This window comes from Podarcis pityusensis, assembly GCF_964106645.2.
Source record: "Podarcis pityusensis genome assembly, chromosome: 5".
Classification (NCBI taxonomy): domain Eukaryota; kingdom Metazoa; phylum Chordata; class Lepidosauria; order Squamata; family Lacertidae; genus Podarcis; species Podarcis pityusensis.
This window is the reverse complement of record NC_138032.1, coordinates 68,833,127-68,854,054: the sequence shown is the minus strand read 5'-3', so window position 1 is coordinate 68,854,054 and position 20,928 is coordinate 68,833,127. Positions and strand designations below refer to the sequence as shown.

At 45.3% G+C, this 20,928-nt stretch overlaps 1 protein-coding gene across 2 annotated transcripts in view; it reads left to right on the top strand.

Moving 5' to 3' along the window:
- Positions 1 to 20,928, top strand: part of MCU (mitochondrial calcium uniporter) — a 94,642-nt gene that overhangs the window by 62,694 nt on the left and 11,020 nt on the right. For both annotated transcript variants that reach the window (XM_081004758.1, XM_081004759.1), the window contains exons 2-4: positions 15,528 to 15,597; positions 17,718 to 17,888; positions 18,831 to 18,935. In XM_081004758.1, the coding sequence (XP_080860884.1) occupies positions 15,528 to 15,597; positions 17,718 to 17,888; positions 18,831 to 18,935 (346 nt within the window). The remainder of the gene's footprint in view (positions 1 to 15,527; positions 15,598 to 17,717; positions 17,889 to 18,830; positions 18,936 to 20,928) is intronic.

Genomic DNA, 20,928 nt, shown 5'->3' with positions numbered 1-20,928 from the left:
GATTTGAGACTGGGCGATAGTTGGCTATCGTGGCCGCATCTAAAGATGGTTTTTTAAGAAGCGGTTTAATAACCGCCTCTTTCAGCGGGTCTGGGAAGGCTCCCTCACGGAGGGAAGCATTCACCACCCCACGAAGCCCATCGCCCAGTCCTTCCCGGCTAGCTTTTATAAGCCAGGATGGGCAAGGATCAAGGAGGCAAGTGGTTGGTTTCACTCGTCCAAGCAGCCTGTCCACATCCTCGGGGGTAACAGATTGGAATTGATCCCACACAACTTGACTAGACAGGACTCTAGCACTCTCCCGCCCCGGCCCTGCTCCCACGGTGGAGTCTACCTCTTCTCGAATCTGAGCGACTTTATCTGCAAAAAACTTTGCAAAGTCATTGCAGGAGATCATGTGGCCGCTACTGGGCCCTGATGGAGCAGGTGGTTCCGCTAAATTGCGAACCACCTGAAAGAGTCTCCTGCTGCTGTTTTCCGCAGATGCAATAGAGGCGGTGAAGAAAGTCTTCTTCGCCGTCGCTATCGCCACTTGGTAGGCTCGACATTGAGCTCTAACCCGTGTCCGGTCAGATTCGGAATGGGTTATCCGCCACCGGCGCTCCAGCCGTCTCAGCGATTGTTTCATTGCCCTCAGATCCGTGGAAAACCACGGGGCTGTCCGGACTCCATGCAATCGGAGAGGGCGCTTTGGAGCCAAACAGTCAATAGCCCTGGTTAACTCCACATTCCAGCGGGCCACCAGGGAATCAGCTGAAAGGCCATCAACATGGGATAAAACATCCCCTACCACTCTCTGGAAACCATTTGGATCCATTAAGTGGCGGGGGCGGACCATCTGAATCGGTCCCGCCTCCCTGCAGAGGGGAAGGGTCACGGAGAAGTCCAGTTGCACCAGGAAGTGATCTGACCATGGCACTTCTTTGGTTTCGCTTTTACTTAATGTCAGATCACCAACATCCATAGAGGTGAACACCAGGTCTAAGGCATGCCCGTGGCTATGAGTTGGGCCAGACTTATTCAGGGACAGCCCCATGGAGGCCATGCTTTCCACGAAGTCCCGAGCGGCCCCTTGTAAGGTCGTGTCGGCATGGATGTTAAAGTCCCCTAGGACAACCAAACTAGGTGTCTCCAGGAGGACATCCGCCACGACCTGAAGCAGCTCGGGCAGGGAATCCTTGGTGCAGCGGGGAGGTCGGTACACCAATAGGAATCCTGTACTGCCCCTATTGCCCAACTTCCAGAACATGCACTCAGAGAACTGGGTCTTTCCAATAGGACGCCTGGTGCAAACTAATGACTTCCTAAAAATCACTGCAACCCCCCCTCCCCGCCCACAAGGCCTGGGTTGCTGTGCGTAAGAGAAACCTGGTGGACAAGCAGCGGCAAGGACGGGCCCATCTGCTTCATCCAACCAGGTCTCTGTCACACATGCCAGGTCAAATCTTCCATCCACAATCAGGTCGTGGATGGCAGAGGTTTTATTCATCATTGACCTGGCATTGCACAGCAACACTTTCAGGTCATGTGGGTTTCCCTTGTTGATTCCAGTATCCTTCCGGTCAGGACCAGACCTGGAGGCAGGGATAGTCCTCAAACAACGACTAAGCCTGCTTCCTCGGTAATGACATGGTCTGGTCTTAGCGTAACTCCTCCTCCTACCCGTGATCACTGAGATCGGTTGTCCGAGTGCATCCCCCCCTGTGGAACCTGCCCCAGCCATTTTGTTTGCTGGGACCCACTCCCAGGCAGCCCTGACCCCTCCCCTTAAAATCAAATTAAAGCCTATACAAAAAACAAACTAACAGAACAATAAAACTATAAAAACAAAAAACAAAGTTACAAACACAACATAATTAAATTAAACAAATTCCCACACCCAACTAAACACCCACCCCACCCCACACACCCGAGGCCTCCCTGGAGCCCCATAAGCTGCGGAGGCGAGTATGGGGCCCGCCCCCATGCCCAAGGTGGAAAATGGGCTTCAAGGGGGAGCGGTCCTCCCCAAGACTCATAGGCAGAGCGGCAGCAGCGATGTCCCGAGGCCTCCGTGGAGCCTTATATGCTGTGGTGGAGTATGGGGCCCGCCCCCAGGCCCAAGGTGGAAAAAGGGCTTCAGGGGCATTGCTTGGGAGCCTTGCCTCCGCCTCTGGCTCCGATGTCAGTTCCCTGACATCCACCTCCCCCCCAGGACCCCCTCCACCCCCGGCCTGACCTTTTGATCCAACTTCGTCCCTTTCCTCGGCCGACGATGTGGGGAATCCCCGGAAGGAGCTGTCGCCATCCTCTGAGGATTCAAAACCCGCTTCCTCATGAGCTTCCTCCAGAACCGGGAAGTAAATTGTTTCCCGCGATCCGAAATTACCCTCGAGGGAGCCCCATGCAACCTGAAGATGTGATCCACAAACAACTTGGCTGTCTCCTCTGCTGTCACCGCATGTGAGCAAGCTATGAAATGGCACATCTTCGTCAGTAGATCGACTACTACCATGACTGCTGTCTTCCCCCTGGACTTGGGCAAATCTGTCATAAAATCAATGGACACCACCTCCCAGGGTCTTCCCGGCGTGGGTAAGGGTTCCAGTAACCCTGCGGGGGCAGCCCTCTCCCCCTTTGCCCTTTGGCAGTGGTCGCACCCCCGTACATATTCCCGTACATCCTCCCTCACCCTTGGCCACCAGAACTGCCTGGTGACGAGCAGCATGGTTTTGTGCTGTCCAAAGTGCCCAGCTGTGGGGTTGTCGTGGAGTTGTTTGAGTACCTTCCCCCTCAGGGTCTCCCCCGGTACATACAGCGCCCCCTTATAGTACAGCACCCCTTCCTTTTCCTCAAACCCCCCATGGTTTTCTCTCCCATCTTGGAGTTCCCGGATTTTAGTTTGAGCGAACACGTCGTTTCTAGTAAGCCCGGCCAGTTCTCGTTTCCCAACCAAGGCTCCCCCCCCACCCATCGGTCCTCGGGGATCACGTGTCGTATCTCCGCCGGTCCCTCTCCTTCCATGTACTCCGGCTTCCGGGAGAGAGCATCTGCTCTTACGTTTTCCTCTCCTGGCACATATCGGATCTCGAAGGAAAACTTGGAGAACTCCTGTGCCCATCGAATCTGTCTCTGGTTGAGTACTCGTGCGGTCCTCCAGTATTCCAAGTTCTTGTGATCAGTACAAACCTGGATCTTGTGCTGCACCCCTATTAGCAGATGTCTCCATCGGCAAAATGCCGCATAGATCGCAAGCAGTTCGCGGTCATACACCGTATAGTTTTGCTCCGACTTGCTCAGCTTCCTCGAGAAAAAGGCACACGGCTTCCATTCCTGCTTGCTCCTCCCTGGCTGCAAAAGAACCGCCCCAATGGCTCTGTCGGACGCGTCGGTCTCTAGCCTCATGGGTTTCTCCAGATCAACGTGCAGGAGCTGCTCTTCCGAAGCGAACGCCTTCTTCAGTCTTTAAAAGGATTGCTGGGCACTTTCTGTCCAGACGAACTTTTTGCTACTGAGACAATCTGTGATGGGCGCTGTCAAGTGGGCGAAGTTCTTGATGAACTTCCTGTAGAAGTTGCTGAACCCTAGGAACCTCTGCACGTCCTTCCGGGTTTTGGGGGCCTTCCATTCCAGCACCGCCTGCACCTTGCTTGGGTCCATAGCTAGGCCTTTGTCTGACAACTTGTACCCCAGAAACTCGACTTCTCTGGCGTGAAACTGACATTTTTCCAGCTTGACCCACAACTGGTGCTTCTGCAGTCTCTTTAGCACTTCCCTGACGTCTCTGACATGTTGCTTCTCATTGTCTGAATAGATTAAGACGTCGTCCAAGAAGGCTACGCAGTTCTTGTACAGCAGGGACCCCAACACGTGGTGCATGAAAGCTTGAAAGCAGGCGGAGCCCGACTGTAATCCAAATGGCATAGCTAAGTACTCAAAGGCCCCCAGGGGTGTGAACATTGTGGTCTTCCATTCGTCCCCCTCCCTCATCCTAATCAAATTGTATGCTCCCCTGAGGTCCAGCTTGGTAAAAATTTTCCCCTGCCTCACCCGTGTTAAAATGTCTTCAATCCTGGGCATTGGGAAGGTCACGGGTTCTGACCCCAAATTGACGCCCCGGTAGTCCACAACGAGCCTGGGTTGATTAGTATCTTTTTTGTCCACAAAGAACACCGGACTGCCCCCCACCGCCTTTGATTCTCTTATGAAACCTCTTTTCAGGTTCTTGTCAATAAATTCCCGCAACTCCTTCATCTCCCTGTCCGACATGGCATACAGTTTACCCACCGGCAGCTGCGCCCCTGGGAGCAAGTTGATTTGGCAGTCAAAGGGCCTATGGGGGGTAGTCTATCCGCCTCCTTCTCACTGAAGACCTCCTGCAGGTCAGCATATTGTGGTGGCACCTCCCCTTTCAGCTCCACAGCTATCCCAGCCACCCTGGCCACGATCATCCTTGGGGTTTCCCCCCCAGACAGTGTTCCAAGCAGTAAGCTGACCCAAAGGTGACCGTCCGCTGATGCCATGCCACTACTGGATCATGTAGTGCCAGCCAGCTCATCCCTAATATTATTGGGGGTCCTGCCAGTGTGGCTACGTGAAAGGCAATGGTTTCCGTGTGCCTGGAAACCCTCATTCTCATTGGTGGGGTCTGGTGCGTCACTTCCCCTCCCAGAAGCTCCCTGCCATCAATGGTGGTCACTTGCAAGGGAAAATCCAGGGGCAGCAGGTGGAGCTGGTGCTCTAGGGCGAAGTCCTTGCTGAAGAAATTGCAGGAACTGCCTGAATCCAACAGCCCCTTCACCTTGACTGGGTGCCCATTCGGGAGTTCTAGCACCACTTCTATGGCTATAGCCGCCCTGGGGGGGGTCTGGCTGGGGCACTTTTATTGGTTGCTGGCCTGGCTGCTGTGCCCGCTGAGTGGCAGCCAAGCGTTGGCGTTTCCCTGCTCCTGCCCCTTTTCCCCCTCCTCCTCCTCACCGCCAGCAGCTCCCACCATCCCTTGCCAGGCTTTTCTTTGAGGGCAGACCCTGGCAAAATGTCCTGGCCGCTGGCAGAGGAAACACTTCTTGGTGGTTTTCCAATCCTTTCCCTCCCTCTTGCGACCTTCACTGGAGTTTAAAACCTCCCCGCGCGTGCGCGCCATCTATTTCCATTGGCTCCACCGGCGGGGAAGGCTGCCTCGGTATTTCAGGAATGCGGTAGTCATGGCAACGTTCCCCTCTCCCTTCGCGCTTCTCCTGAGCCCGCGCTTCCTGTCTTACGCCAATCGCAAGCACAGCCTTGGTCAGCTGATCCATCGACTGCGGGCGTGGCGCGCGGGAAAGCTCGTCCTTCACCGTTGGGGACAACCCCTCCTCAAACAACATTTGAATGGGTTCAGAGTCCAATTCCCACCCGAGTCGGTGGACTAACATGGCAAAGCACGACCAGTAGTCTCTAACTGACTGGTTCCCCTGTTTGCACCCCATCAGTTCCCGCCGAGTCACACTTTGCTGCACATCACTGGAATACATCGCATCCATCGCCTGGAAGAATTTCCTCAGGTCTTTCAAGGCGGCATTTTGCGTTGCCATTAGGGGCCTGATCCATTCCCTGGCCCCATCCTGCAGATGCCCGACAATATAGGCCACCCTCTCCCCATCGTCCGCAAAATCCTTATGCTGCAGTTCCAAAGCGTACTCTATTTCCGTTTGGAACGCGTTGTAGTCCTGGGGCTTCCCCCCAAACTTGTGTACCAGTCCCGGTACCTTCCTTGCTACGGGGGTGGGTCTGACCTGTGCATCTTGAGCCCGCCTTTCTTCCAACCACGCCGTCAGAAGAGCCACATGCTGTTCCAAATCTCGGTTCCTCTCCACCAGATTTTGCACTCCAGCTGCTCCCTCCGTGGCGCCGGCTTCTCCGGTTTGGCTCATTATGCTGCCTGCCTGTCGCTGCGCACAAGCAATGTCAGTGACTGACGGATTGCTGTAATAAATAAAGGGGTTGCTCGTGCGTAAGTTGCCGCCACTCCTGGCTAGGTTGCCCTGTTAAACCTTTTCTGTCTGGACAGCCCTTCACTTTGTGGCTGTTTCAGTCGCTAGCAGAATCCGTCAGTGGGCGTTTCTTAAACCTTTTCCAGCATAAAACCTGTTTGACGCCAAGTCTCCTCCTACTCTCCCTGCGCGGAAGTCTTCTGCGCAGGGAGGGCGTGGGTAGCAGAGGACCCGTGCTCTCCCCACTGGTGTCTGGTGAAGAGTCCTGGAGCCCCCTCGCCGATTCCCCCATCTGCCCCCCTTTATCCCTGGTGTTGCGCTGATTTGCTTCCCCATCTGCTGAGCTGCCTCTCTCCCTGCTGGGCCCTTCTCCAGCATCATTTGAGAGCCTTCCCTCCGCCTCTAGCTCCGATGTCAGTTCCCTGACAATAATCAATGAAGTCTGGAATGTGCGCTGAGTTTTATTTGGTCCAAAGCTTCATTATTCTGCTGAATTCTTGTTGGGTAGCAGGTGTTACGTTCTGTTACCCTTAAGATCAGAAACTAAAATTGCTTAGCACTCTTTAGATGAGAGAGCACTGATGCTTTTATAAATTGGAGTCTGCTTTGTATGGCATAGTGGCCCGGGGAGACCAGGAGCAGCACTCAAGGGTTATGGATTCATTTATCTCAGTGTTTATAGTTGCTGCACTATTAACTTATTTAATCAAATTTGCATTAGCCGTGGCTCACAAATATGCTACTAGGCTTGAATCCTAAACTTTCTCTCATGCAGCATAGTTGTCTGTTAAGCCCGTATTCTAGATGTTTCATGGCTAGAACTTTACCTGGAAGTCTTCTAGTACAACCCCTAGTACAGCACTTTTTTTATCATTACACTTGGTCTTTAAAATAAAACAGCTGAGGAGAGAAATCAGAAAACTTGGTCAAACTTTCCTTGCTGTGTGCCATGCATAGAGCCCTAATCTCATGTTCCTCTCATATGCCAAAGGCAAAGGATTGATTTGGGGAGTCTGCTATACCCACGCTGCTGTTCCAGTCCTTCCACTTCATTGTTGCTTTGCATAAAATTGCTTGAAACCTTGCTGCTTTAACATTTGGGGCACAATTGAGCTTCTTCGGTGTTCATTCACGATAGCAGCATGGTAAGTGGCAGCATGGTTGCTAGATGCTTCTGTCTGCGTAAGACAGGGGTCAGCAACCTAAGGCCCATGGGCCGGAAGCAGCTCGTGGAGGTCGTTTGACTGGCCCACGATCTGCCCCCGAACCCACTTACCCACTCACGCGCTGCACTAAACTGGCACAGCTCAGCGCGGGGACTTGCTTCTGCAGTGACAGAAATTGTGTCTGCACACTTGCAGACGCCGAAAAACACCAGGGAGTGGGCACACTCATGCGCACACACATGATCCGGCCCACGGAGGGATCTCCACGGGACCAATCCGGCCCGGGCAAGATAAACCTTGCTGACCCCTGGCGTAAGGGAATGGCTTTGCCCAACACAAGATTGCTATACTGCCTGTGCCTGCTTTTAGACAAAATAGGTTCGATCAAGGTGTCAAATGACGTGGTTGTAGTTGTTTACCTTCACTTCCGACTACTATAAAGATTTCTCCACATGGGTCTGCTGCTAAAGTGCTAGGAAACCACCTTGCTCAACTTGCTGCTACTGCAGTTCTGCAGTAACTGTTACAGTAGCAACTGGTGTGAATCCATTTCCAGACTCAGCTCAAGGTGCTGGTTGTTAACTTTTAAAGCCGCAAATTGTTTTGGATAGCTAAAGGGCTGTCTCCTCCCATAGGAACCTGCACTTCTGTTAAGGATGCTATTTTGTGTACCCCATCAGTTTCTGAGGCATCTCTAGTAATGAGATGCAGGAGATAGCCTGCAGATGACCTGGTTTTGACCCTGCAGAAGCCAGAGCCCAGTACGAAAAGAGTATTACAACTGATTAATGATTTTGGTCGGGTGGCTGGATTTAAACTAAATAAACAGAAAACTAAGGTTTTGGGGAAAAATTTGACTGATACAGAGTCAGAACGGTTTCAGAATGAGACGGAACTTAATGTGGTTAAAAAAGTAAAATACCTAGGTGTGATGGGACGATGAGCTGCTTGTGTGTAAAATCCTAGTCCCTCAGAGTTTGGTCAAGTTTGCAAACCTCTGTCTGTAACGGAGCCCCTTAAACATGGCTCCGTCAGTCGCTGGCAGATTCCGACAGTGGTTGCTTTCGGAATCGCTTCCAACATAAAAGCTCCTTAACGGAAACACGTCTTCTGGACTCTCTGCGTGACAGTTTCCGGCGAGGAGTGGGTGTCCCTACAGGAGGTCCTGAAACCTCCCCACTGTTTTCGCTGGAAGTGTCTCTGAGCCATCCCTCCAGCTCCCTTTCCCTCAGCCCAGCTCCTCTCCCCCTACTGGTTCCCTCTTCAGCTGCTGAGTCTCTCCCAACCTGTGTGAGCCCTTTCACTTCCCTTCCTTCCGATGGCAGTTCCCTGACACTAGGGGTAAACATAACAGCAAAAAATCTAAGTCTATTTAAGGACAATTATGAAAAATGCTGGACAGAAATTAAGAGAGACCTAGATAGTTGGTCAAAATTGAAACTTTCTTTGTTAGGCCGAATTGCTGCTATCAAGATGAATGTATTGCCAAGGATGTTGTTTTTATTTCAAACACTTCAGGTCTTGGACAAAACGGGGTGCTTTCAGAAGTGGCAGAGAGACATTTCTAAGTTTGTCTGGCAGGGCAAAAAGCCCAGAATTAAGTTTAAGATATTAACTGATGCAAAACAAAGAGGGGGCTTTGCCCTGCCAGACTTAAAGTTGTATTATGAAGCCGCAGCGTTCTGCTGGCTAAAAGACTGGCTACTTCTTGAGGACACTGATGTGTTGGATCTGGAAGGGTTTAACAATGCTTTTGGATGGCATGCATATTTATGGTATGACAAGGTTAAAGCAAATAAGGCCTTTAAGAACCATATTGTCAGAAAATCATTGTTTAATGTCTGGACAAAATATAAAGACTTGCTGGAAAATAAAACACCAAGGTGGCTTTCACCTTTGGAAGCCAAGGCCCGAAAAAGACCCAATATGGAGGCTAAATGGCCAAAATATTGGGAAATACTAGAAAAGGATGGAGACAATTGGAAATTGCAGAGTTTGGAGAAAATGAAAGACAAGGTGCGAGATTGGTTACATTACGCTCAGATTAAAGAAGTTTTTAAAAATGATAAGAAACTAGGGTTCCAGGTGGAGAAATCGAAATTAGAAACAGAATTGTTAGAACCAAAGATTAAGGTACTTTCAAAGATGTATAACTTGCTGTTGAAATGGAATACACAAGATGAAACGGTTAAATCGGCTATGATAAGGTGGGCACAGGACATTGGGCATAATATTATGTTTGAGGACTGGGAGAGGTTGTGGAGCAATGGATTGAAATTTACTGCATGTAACGCTCTGAAAGAAAATGTAATGAAAATGATTTATAGATGGTATATGACCCCAGTCAAACTTGCCAAAATCTACCACCTGTCTGATAATAAGTGTTGGAAATGCAAAGAGTGTGAGGGAACGTTCTTCCACCTCTGGTGGACTTGCCCTAAAGTGAAGGCGTTCTGGGAAATGATTTATAATGAACTGAAAAAGGTATTTAAATATACCTTCACTAAGAAACCAGAGGCTTTCCTTTTGGGTATTGTCGGCCAAGGGGTGGCAAAGAAGGACCAGACATTCTTTATGTATGCAACAACAGCAGCAAGGATACTTCTTGCAAAACATTGGAAAACTCAAGATCTACCCACACTGGAAGAATGGCAGATACAACTGATAGACTACATGGAATTGGCTGAAATGACTGGCAGAATCCGTGACCTGGGAGAAGAGAGGATTGAGGAGGACTGGAAGAAATTTAAGAACTATTTACAAAAGTATTGTAATTTGAGTGAATGCTAAACAAGATGCTAGATCAAAATAACTGAGCACCACTAAATTTAGAGGTTTTTAAGAAAATAAGTAAGACTGTGAAATTTAGCTCCTTTTGAGAATTATAAGATTATGAAATATAGAAGGGATATAAGAATTTAAATAAGATGATAAATTGCTGACAAAATGTTATAACGATGAAAGTGGGAGCGGGAGATGTGAGGAAGTCCAAAGAAAATGTGAAAATATGTTAAGATGAATGTTACATTGTTTATTATGCTTATTTTTATTGTAAAATTTAATAAATTGCTTTAAAAAAAAAAAAAAAAAGAGATGCAGGAGATAGCCTTCTCTATGTTTGCTCCCAGCCTGTGAAACTTTTCCACAAGAGAGCTCTCTGTCATCCTCTAATGATTGTCCACTACCTTTTGAAAACTCATCTGTCCTGGCAGATGTTTTCAAATTTTATTTAATTAGCCTGCATTATATGCCTTTTCTGTCTGCACCTAGTTTTTGTTACTGTTGGCATTTGCTCTGCATTTGATTGCTTTTGATACTGTGTATTTTATTTCAGACACACTGGACATTTTTGTGTGAAAAGCAGGGTGCAAATTTGCTATAAAACAAAGAGGGTGGGAATAAATGAGATGGATTTATCTATCTTGATCTGCTTGTGGACTCTCTCGAGACACCTGACTGACCACTGTAGAAGACTGATTAAACTAACCTGCACCTCTGTGTAAGGCTAGATTAAATAGACTTTTATGGTGACATCCTGCATGGAAATTCTGGCATTCTCATGTTCAGCAGCACCCTATCTGTGGATGGGGAAGATACCCCATTGTTTAGTGTTTGAAATTTTAAGTATCTGTGCAGGATGCTCAAACCCTTTGGGATACAAGATAGATTTTTAAAAATTCCTTGCTGTTTATCACACTTGTATCCCACTCCTTTTCCAAAGACCTCAGAGTGGATTTATTTATTAATTTTCTTATATTTATATTTCAACTTTCTTCCGCCATGGAACCCAAAGTGGCATTCATGTGCTTCCCAACTTCAGTAAGATGGTGGCCTCATATCATGCCTGGGTTACATATTGTTCCCAGGTGAATTCCCAGGACAGGATGGGGTTGTGCAGGGTTGTTAAGGCAGCAGAGAGCATTGTTGGCTGCCCACTCTCCACCTTAGAGCAGATTTATGCCACAAGGTGCCATAGGAAGGCACTGGACATAGTAAAAGATCCATCGCATCCTGGTCACTGTCTCTTCGAGCTCTTGCCGTCGGGATGGAGATACAGGACGATGAAGACAAGAACGAGCCGTCTTAAGAACAGCTTCTTCTCCAGAGCGATCTCGGCCCTGAATGGGAAGCCCGGACTTTGAAAGTCATCTAATCTCCCTTGCTGTATTATACTGTATTGATTAATTAGTGTTTTTATGGAGCAGTCAAGTAATTTCATTGTCCCTGAAGGGGGCAATGACAATAAAGATATTATTATTATTATTATTATTATTATTATTATTATTATTATTATCTTGATAGTATGGTGCCTTGTATACTGAGCCACCATCAGAAGAACTTCCTCATGTTTCTTTGAGTAACACTGTAGTGAAGAAACGTGCTGTTTCTTCCAGGAAGTGGCCTTATTGCTGTTAAGTAAGAAAAGAAAAATGGAGATTGGATCATTTCTGTGAAGGTGTAGCATAAATTGACCTGATAACAGACGTGCATTGCATCTCAAGTCCCTTGATTACATCTTACTGTACTACAGTGGTACCTTGGTTTACGAACTTAATCCGTTCTGGAAGTCCGTTCTTAAACCAAAGAGTTCTTAAAGTTCACAAACCAAAACACCTACTTCCGGGTTTGCAGTGTTCTTAATCCAAGTTGTTCATAAACTAAGCTGTGCTTAAACCAAGGTACCACTGTACTGCTGTTTTCAAAACAGGACCTGTTGTACCATGTTGCAATAAGTGACCAACAGTTAGATATCAACAGCTATATATGCTGATCACATGCATAGCTTCAATCTTTTCTCTTCTTAATAACATTTTATAGGAAAGCAGGTGCCACAGCCTCAATCTAGTTTACGGGTATATGAACCCAGGTGGAGAGAGAATTAATGATTCTGCCTCCCTGTTTCCATCAGGCAAACATATGTACCTAAGCAGAGGCTCTAGGCTAGTTGGGATAACAGCTGCAAAACTGCATGGATAGAGAAGAGCCCGTTCAGGCAGTTTCAGATATTCCAACAGAGCAAATAAGTGTAGCAAGGAAGATTACTGGAAATAAGTAGCAATAACTTTGTCGAGAATGCATGTTAATCAAATGAAAGGGAGGTAGCAAGATGGAGGGATCAACTTTTTGCCTTCACATAGGAGATCATTTCAGACCCGTGCTATTTTAAATCTGAAACTCCAGTCCAGACGGAATAGGAGTGTCTGTTATTTCTAGATCCACCTTGCACGAGCATCATATTAGCTATTGCATTACTATAACAGAAGCTGTAGCAGTGAATATACTGTAATATAAATCAAGCTGGATCGCAGTTGTGTAGTATGGACAAACTAGACATTTGAAAGTATGTATGGATTGTTTGAGTAGTTATGAAATTTAGGACTATATCCAACGACTTTTAACATGATAGCCTTCAGTGGCCGATCTTGTACAGATACATACCCTTTTTTGTATTTAACCTTATAGGTCTTCTGCAAAATGGGCTGAAGCAAAATTTGGAGCAAATACCAAAAGGTTTAGTTCAAAGAAATTGAGATTTTATAAAATTGAGGCAGAGTGTGGTTCCATCAGTAGCCTGAATACAATATTTCAGGGTGCCACCCCTCATGGTTATAGAACTTCACAAATTTACATCTGAAGGGGACCTTGTCCCATATATAGTGATATCATGCGAATGAACCCCTGTCAGTTGTTTCCACTTGGGATGTCTCCTACGCAGTGCAGAAAGCCAATTGTCAACAAACCAACCATCACGTATGAAAGAGTATCTACGGTTCCACACTCATTCCAACAGCAAACAGTTGGTTGTGCATTGAGGGATTGGAGACGCAGCAATGAGTACCAACCAGCTGTTTGGGGGGCAGGGCCCATTACTCAGTGGTAGAGCATCCTGAAGGGGCCTGATTCAATCCCCAGCATCTCCAGGGAGGGCTGGGAATGTCTCCTGTCAGAGACCCTGAGAGCTACTGTCAATCAGTGAAGACACATTACTCTGCTAGACAGGCCAATGGTCTGGCTCAGTATAAGGTAGCTTCCTATGTCCCCTACCCAGCAATAATAGCGAACTTCTTGAAGGAAATATCTACATGTTTGCCAACCCATATATCTGCAGGTATGCTGATGCTGGTGTTGGTGGCAGTGGTCCATTAATAAAAAAGATTTAGAAAAACCAGTGCTGGAAAGTACAGCAATGCAGTGCAATACAGAACCACCCCCACTAGCATCCATTCTAAAATGTATGAGGCAACATAGCATGGTAGAAGATAAGTTAACGTACAGGAAACGTGTCAGTTTGGGTAGTTCAGTGAAGCCATTTGATGTGTGGTAGCATGGTAGTTAGGGACGCGGGTGGCGCTGTGGGTTAAACAACAGAACCTAGGACTTGCTGATCAGAAGGTCGGCGGTTCGAATCCCCGTGACGGGGTGAGCTCCCGTTGCTTGGTCCCTGCTCCTGCCAACCTAGCAGTTTGAAAGCACATCAAAGTGCAAGTAGATAAATTGGTACTGCTCCAGCGGGAAGGTAAACGCGTTTCCGTGCACTGCTCTGGTTCGCCAGAAGCGGCTTAGTCATGCTGGCCACATGACCTGGAAAAACTGTCTGCGGACAAACGCCGGCTCCCTCGGCCAGTAAAGCGAGATGAGCACCGCAACCCCAGAGTCGGTCACGACTGGACCTAATGGTCAGGGGTCCCTTTACCTTTACCTTTTAGCATGGTAATTACAGCATATTGGAGCAATCTCCTCTATATACAGCATTGTACTTAGGAAATGGAAGAGGAAATTGTTCTTTCCAAGTAGCTAGCTGGTGTCCTCTGAATAAATTGATTCCTACCTTAATGCAGAGCAACAAGAGGATGTTCGCTGGCAACTCAAGTAATGAGCCATCCTTTTCTCTTAAGGACCTCCAGGCTGAGTCAGTGCAGATGTTGCTGCAGTCCCCTCTGTAGCAAGCTGCTCATCCGAGTAGTCTATTCAAGATTGCAATGCTATTTCTGAGATTAGGAAAACTGCATTCCCTTACCCGCAGTTGTGGAAGTAGCCCCATCTATTGTATGCCCTTACTTCAGAGAGAATAACATATCACAGATATTTGACAATGTACTGTTTCAGGGTAAATATCAGCTACCATATTCCAAGTCACCTTTTCTTTTTCACACTGAACAAGACGTTAGAGATGCTATAGGTATGGGCTTAACACACTGCGAAGCTCCTGAAAACTAATGGCTTCTATTAATAATTTAATTTAGAAATTTAAAAGCCGTAGTCCTAAATACCCTTATTTGCAAGTAAGCACTTTTCAAAAGGAGCCTCACTGCTGCATGGAGAAGTTTAAGATAAAAGTGCAGCTGTAAGCTTCATAGAATAGTTAGGCTTTTAAAATTTTATATGAAGATTTAGATTGCAATGGCTGAAGGTCAGGGTTTAGCAATATTGTCCATGCATTTTGCAGTAAGTAGATGGCCATGACCATAAAAAGATTTTAAAATTAATTTATTAACCGCCATTTGTGGGCGTATTCAGTAATTGTGCCATTATGGCTCCATCAGAATGAAATTCAGATTTCCTAATTAAATAAGTTAAGCGTGAAACAGATGCAGCAGGTTTTACGTGGAATTGTATTTGAATTCTGTTGTTGTATGGGGTTGTTTGAATAAGCAGTTCAAGCAGAAATGTGCAATTGGTGTGGATTAACCAATATATCTAAGGAGTCCTGCTTAAGCGTTCCCTAACGTAGTTACTCTTTCAGCCCGCAAACATTTTCCTCTGTCTCTGCTTCTGCCAGTTTGCTTGTATAAAATGTACCAAAATGTTTTTAGTTGTTTCTGCTGGGATTCCTAAAAGATGTACTTTGATTCTGGGTGCTGGCGATTCACTCTTCTTGCTGTGCTTCTTTCTTAGATAATGTTTTGCATTTTGAATCTTTTTGCAGCCTGTTAGCACACTCACGCCCTTGGCTTAAAATGGAAATTAATTCCTATCAGGGCTATTTTTCTAGAAAATGAGGTGCCAGAACTCACCATGAACGCCTCCCTTGTTCTCTTAGAATGGAAATGGCACCCACCTGAGAGGTGCTGGAACTAAGTTCTGGTGAGTTCCAGCTCGAAAAACCCCCTGCTTATAGTACTTTAAAAAGATTTTGTGACTTGCAAACAATTCCATTCTCTCCCTCCACACCCTGGCTTTAAATTCAGATGAGCAAAAAATTGTAAGGTATGGGAATTGGCTCGTGAACTGTATCCATACTGAATGACAGATGGCAACAAGAAGTATTTCTCCTGAAAGGTCCTACCAGTTCATTGTCTTCCCTACAGTAGGATGTTGCTAGATTGGTGTCCTGGCATGGGTCATCTGAAATAACCTAGCACTTGCTGTTTCTCTTAATAAATCTTTCCTTCCTGTTTTCCTTTGCTAGGCGCACCAAAGGCTTCCTCCTTGGCAGACCATGAGAGTGGTCTATTGCAGTACTGTAGTGCCCTCTGATGGTGAGTACAATAAATAAATTTGTTCAAGACAAGATTCCTACCCCAACGCTCAAAGATTGTGTGTCTGTATTGGTATTTTTTAAAATCAGTGGTGAGCCTCAGTATTCCCCCCCCCCCATAGAAGTTGTGGCAAATGAGGTTCACTTGTAGGCAGAAGCACTTCAAAACTTGATGAAATGGTTTGCTGGTTAAAATAAATACCTTTACCTACTCTAAGATTCTCGCACTGCTTTGTTGCAAGAAGGCAGTGGTACGTGATTTTCTTTGCCACTTACCTTTTTATCTTTTTGTCCATTCTTAAATTAGAGGATCTTTTCCCATTGTTTGTTTTGTTCTTGCTGACTTCATGTCGCCTTACCAGCCTTGTTTAGGGCTACCTTTTCAAGGTCAACTCCATGCTTTGAAGGTCAGTCAGAATTCTTCTTGCAGAGATTCAGAATGATGCATTTGGACTTTTGCTTCAAAAGCCAACTTGAAACGTATCGCTTCCATTTTCCTTTTTTTAAATTCCTTTTTCTTCTTTGCTTTGCATATGTACCTTTCACAACTGATACTTTAAAGAGCTTTAGCGTTTCCTGCATCTTAGTTTGAGTTTGAAACCAATATGGCTAGTATACATATGTGGTCTTAAAGCGACAGGCTTTGGTTTTCTTTGCTGTGGGTTCATGTCCTCTCCTAAAATGTGTAAATTGCGGACTAAAGACATTCATGGCGGCTGTTGCCCCAGTTTCCTTAGTTGTATTTGCGTAAGAGGAGTTGTAGCTGTAGTTGCTCAAAATAGCCTCTCCCAGCTTTCTGGCTGAGGGTCATCTGGTCCTGGGAATGTTGCAAAGGAGTTCTGAAGTCAATGTAGAGTCTACAGAGTCATACGGAAACATTGTGTGTGGCAAAAAGCCAGTGAGATTTTCAGCTAACCAGAACAATTCTTTTAAAAACAAAACACCTTCGCCCTCTCCCTTCACAGACCTCCAACAGAAGCTGTAGCCTCTGAATCATGTACTCAAACCTCTGGCATTGCCCCATTGTTAAAATGTTACTGAATTATTTGAGCTGTTGTAAGATAGAGTCAGCTAGATGCTGTGTGTATTGAGCTTATATTTCCCCTTGTTTTTATCTAGTGTCACAGAATGTGTACCTGTCATACTGATGGGAAACCTGAAGTATCCTGCCCACTGTCCACTTGGGCACTTGAAACATGGCTGTTACCCCACCAAAAAATAGTTGAACCCGATCAGCAGTCAGAACTGTTCTGTATTTATTTTAAGTATGCTAATTTTTTTGAAATGATTTTCTACTTAGTAGTGAACTCGCATTTTTAAACTACAGAGAGAGGGAGAGGGAGGGAGGGAGTTTAAAATGCTAACCAAAGAGAAAAGTATTTTAAAACCTTGGGGATACATTAAGCTATTTCCAATAATACCATGTTAAAACTGAGTTCAAGAAAAAATCGGCCATTAAGAATGAATTGTGAGATTTCTATAATTTCATTACTAACATGGTATTTTCAATAGAGAGATTTTTTAAAATGCAAAAAGAATCATTTCTTCACTTAAATGGCGGAAAGCTCCTGGCACTGAATGTTATTGTTACTTATTAAATTTATGCGCCACCCTTCGTCTGAAGATCACAGGGCAGTTTACAGCATAAAAATACAAAATTAAGACACAAAATACCATAATAGCAACAACAACCAATAACCCCTCTCCTACAAACACATTTAAAAGACCATAGATGGTTTAATCAGCCAAAGACCAAGTTACAGATGAATGTTTATTATTGTTCCTGGGTGCCTTTTGTGTTGGTATTTTTTTAAAGAGAAGTTACAATTATTTGCCTAAATATTGAAGCATCTTACATGGGCCATTGAATAACAAGACAGATGCTTGTTACTGGTGTTGTTTTCTGTAGATCAGACTTTGCATGCAAAGTCTATGTGGCATTTTTAATTTTTGCTTTTGAGAATGGCATTGCTGTTGCACACAAACTTTTAAGTTCCCCCCAATGAGTCCTAGAACCAGCTGCTGGAACCTCTGCTTTATGAATTTAGTAATAGTGTTTATTTAAAATTACATGATATACTTGAAGTAATCTGTTTCGAATGTCTGCTTCCCTGCCCCCAGACGTTACAGTGGTTTATCAAAACGGGTTACCTGTAATATCTGTGAATCTTCCATCCCGACGTGAGCGGTGCCAGTTTACACTTAAGCCTATATCGGATTCTGTTGGGGTATTCTTACGGCAACTACAAGCAGAAGACCGGGGAATCGACCGGGTTGCCATTTACTCACCAGGTACCACTCAGCATTACTGAAGCAATTGGATGAACACCTACAATACAATGTTAGATTCTGCCCTTGTTTTCTGTGCTTATAGTTCCTTTAGTTTGTTAATGCATTTTCATCAAAACCGCTTGCAAAACTGATATGGATGTTATATCATATAAGCAGTATTTCACATGTCCTGTAAAACTGTTATGTTGAGGGTAGGGGTAAAGATAATCCTCACTCTAGAAAATGCCGTCTCTTTGATGTTTTCTTAGGCATACCTAAGATTCATAATGTATAAGCCCGTTTAATAAAAAGGATACTTGGTTTCTTGTGGCTACAGTTAACTACAGTACTGGTCACTTTTATTTCTTTGGAATAGCAGGTCTTTCTAAACTGCTTTCTAGATGAGGTAGTTAGAACGTAAGCATTTAATTCTGTGCTGCCTACTACTAGGCCTGTAGAGGCCGGTTCTAGGTTCTAGGTGTGAGGTTGGTTCTATCTTCTTTGATTATTGGAAAAATCATAAACTATAGTTTACCAAGCGGATAACAAACAAATGGGCTAGCTCTGCGTAAGGATGGCGTTAACCTGTGTGCTAGAATACTGGTTGTGACAAAGACTTAGGCAGAGAGTGGGGTTCAGCATCCCAAATTGCTGCTGCTCCAGCTTAAATCCTACCCCACTTCAAACCATTTTGGGAACATTCTAACACATAGGCCTGCCATTGCAATTCACACATATCAAGGATACCTCATATTTTGGGAAGCTTTCGTTTTACAAATTTGAAGCTGCGGGTTGCACTCCTGGAAATGTGTTGTGAATTTTATATGTGTGTGTGTGTGTGTGTGTGTGTGTGTGTGTGTGTGTTTACAAAGTATTCTACACTGTTTTGCACTGGAATGCAGTACACTGATATTGATTTCTGGATAGTTCTTAATAAAATCTTTTCCCTCTTTCCCCTTTCAGATGGGACACGTGTTGCCTCTTCAACAGGCATAGATCTCCTACTCCTGGATGATTTCAAACTAGTAATTAATGACTTGACTTACCATGTTCGTCCACCAAAGAGAGGTAACGACTTCATGCAGTTGGGATGTATTTCCAGAAGTTATTTTGGGGGGAAACCCTCCATCTAGCAATTTTTTAAAAAGATCATTTCATCCATACTGAAAAAGACTAGTTGACGGTTCATCTTCCGCAAACCTATGCATTCAGAATTCTGAGCAGATCATTCTTTCCCTGACCATCAGGATGTGAAGATAACTGTGAAAACACTCTAACAGCTTCTCCAGCATCTCTAAGGCAGAACTATTGTGACTTGCCTAGTTCTTTGCTCCACCCCCCCAAGTCTCCAGTCACTTCTCTCCCCCCCCCCCGCCCCCGTTACACACATCCATTCTTATGGTCTCCTCTCATTCATACTTCTCATCCTTAATTTTTTAAAAATTTCAGTTTCTATAAAAAGGACTTAGACTTAAAGAACTGACAGACAGTCTGGTAGAGAGAACCCACGATCCAGGTGGCAAATTAATGTCCTCTCTTATAAGAGGTTCCTCTAGGGTAAAGGATGCTGGGGGCAGGACACCCCATATAGATCACTGAATGTATGATAGGTGTATTGATCTCATGATCACTTGACTTCCAGCTGCACACACTGTTGTTACTACCATGGAACCTCGGTTTTTGAGCGTCTTGGAAGTTGAACACTTCGGCTTTCGAATGCAGAAAACCCGAAAGTAACTGCTTCAGTTTTCAAACAATTTTCAGAAGCCTAATGTGCCACATGGCTTCTGTTTTGAGTTTCCCTATTGTACTGAAGCTTCTGCTTTCAGTTTCCGAACGTTTCAGAAGTCAAACGGTCTTCTGGAACAGATTACGTTTGAAAACCGAGGTTCCGCTGTATAAGGCAGCTTGTTAGTCTGCTAGGGATTTTTTGGGAAGTGCCAACGCAACACACACAAGCTTCAATTCAAAGAACAGCAAGCAGTATTCTGCTCATGGAACAGGGTTTTTCCATCTCTTCCTACCTCCCCACTGCAGTCCCCAGCACCTCCTGAGAAGCTGCTCCTGAAGGTCAGGAGAACCTCAAGAATGATGTGTAATAGAACATGGGGAGATAGAGAGAGAGATGATAGTCAGTAGAACCACCAACACTTCTCAGTTTGTGTGAACTGTAATTCCTCTCTGCTTTGGAACAAAAGTAGTGGTGAATTTTAGGTTCCAAAATGCAGCACATCGCTAGGGCAAAAATCAGGTATATTAATAAAACTATGCTATCAGCCATGTGGCAACTGTGACTTTGAATATTTAAAAAGGCAGCAAAAAGGATTAACTGGCAACTTCGCCTACCATCTGCTGAAATCCTGGGTCTTGATTTGGCCTAGGAGTCAAGAGCAGTGTTCAAGCCAAGTGCTCTTCACAATGTCAAGCACTTCTGAGGTTTCAGTTTTGCTGTTTGCTAGAACTTATCTGTGAAATTCTTAAAAGTTGAATGTCACCAGAAAAAATGATTGCATGGCTGTGCCCACAAATAACAGGGGAGGTCCTGTGTAATAATAAGGAGCGAAAGGTTAATCATACTTCTGAAAAGAGAAGCTATTGCAAAATACTGATGAGACAAAAGAGGAACCTGATGAGACAGAAGAGGCCTTGGTTCAATTTCAGGGAACAATAAGACCATTAATAAAATGTTGTGTGGAGTGTGAGGGCCCTTTGAATCTTCCAGCCTTTCCCAACCGCCTGCCCTCCAAATATTATGGACTTCTATCAGCCTCAGCCAGCATGGCCAATAGGAAGGGATAGTGAGAGTTTTAGTTCAAAACATCTGGAAGGCCCCAGGTCAAGGAAGACTGATTTAGTCTTTCACATGTTCTGTCATGGAGGAACTTCTCATTAGGTATAAAAAGTACCCATTTTTAGAACATTAATATGTAACTGTGACTGAGTTTCTAATGTAGGAGGCATAAGCTGGAATTTAGTTTTATTTAAATCCAGACATAAAAACTTTCTCAGAACATAGAGAAACAATTTCTTCATGGTGCTAAATATTGTAGGAACAGCAGTA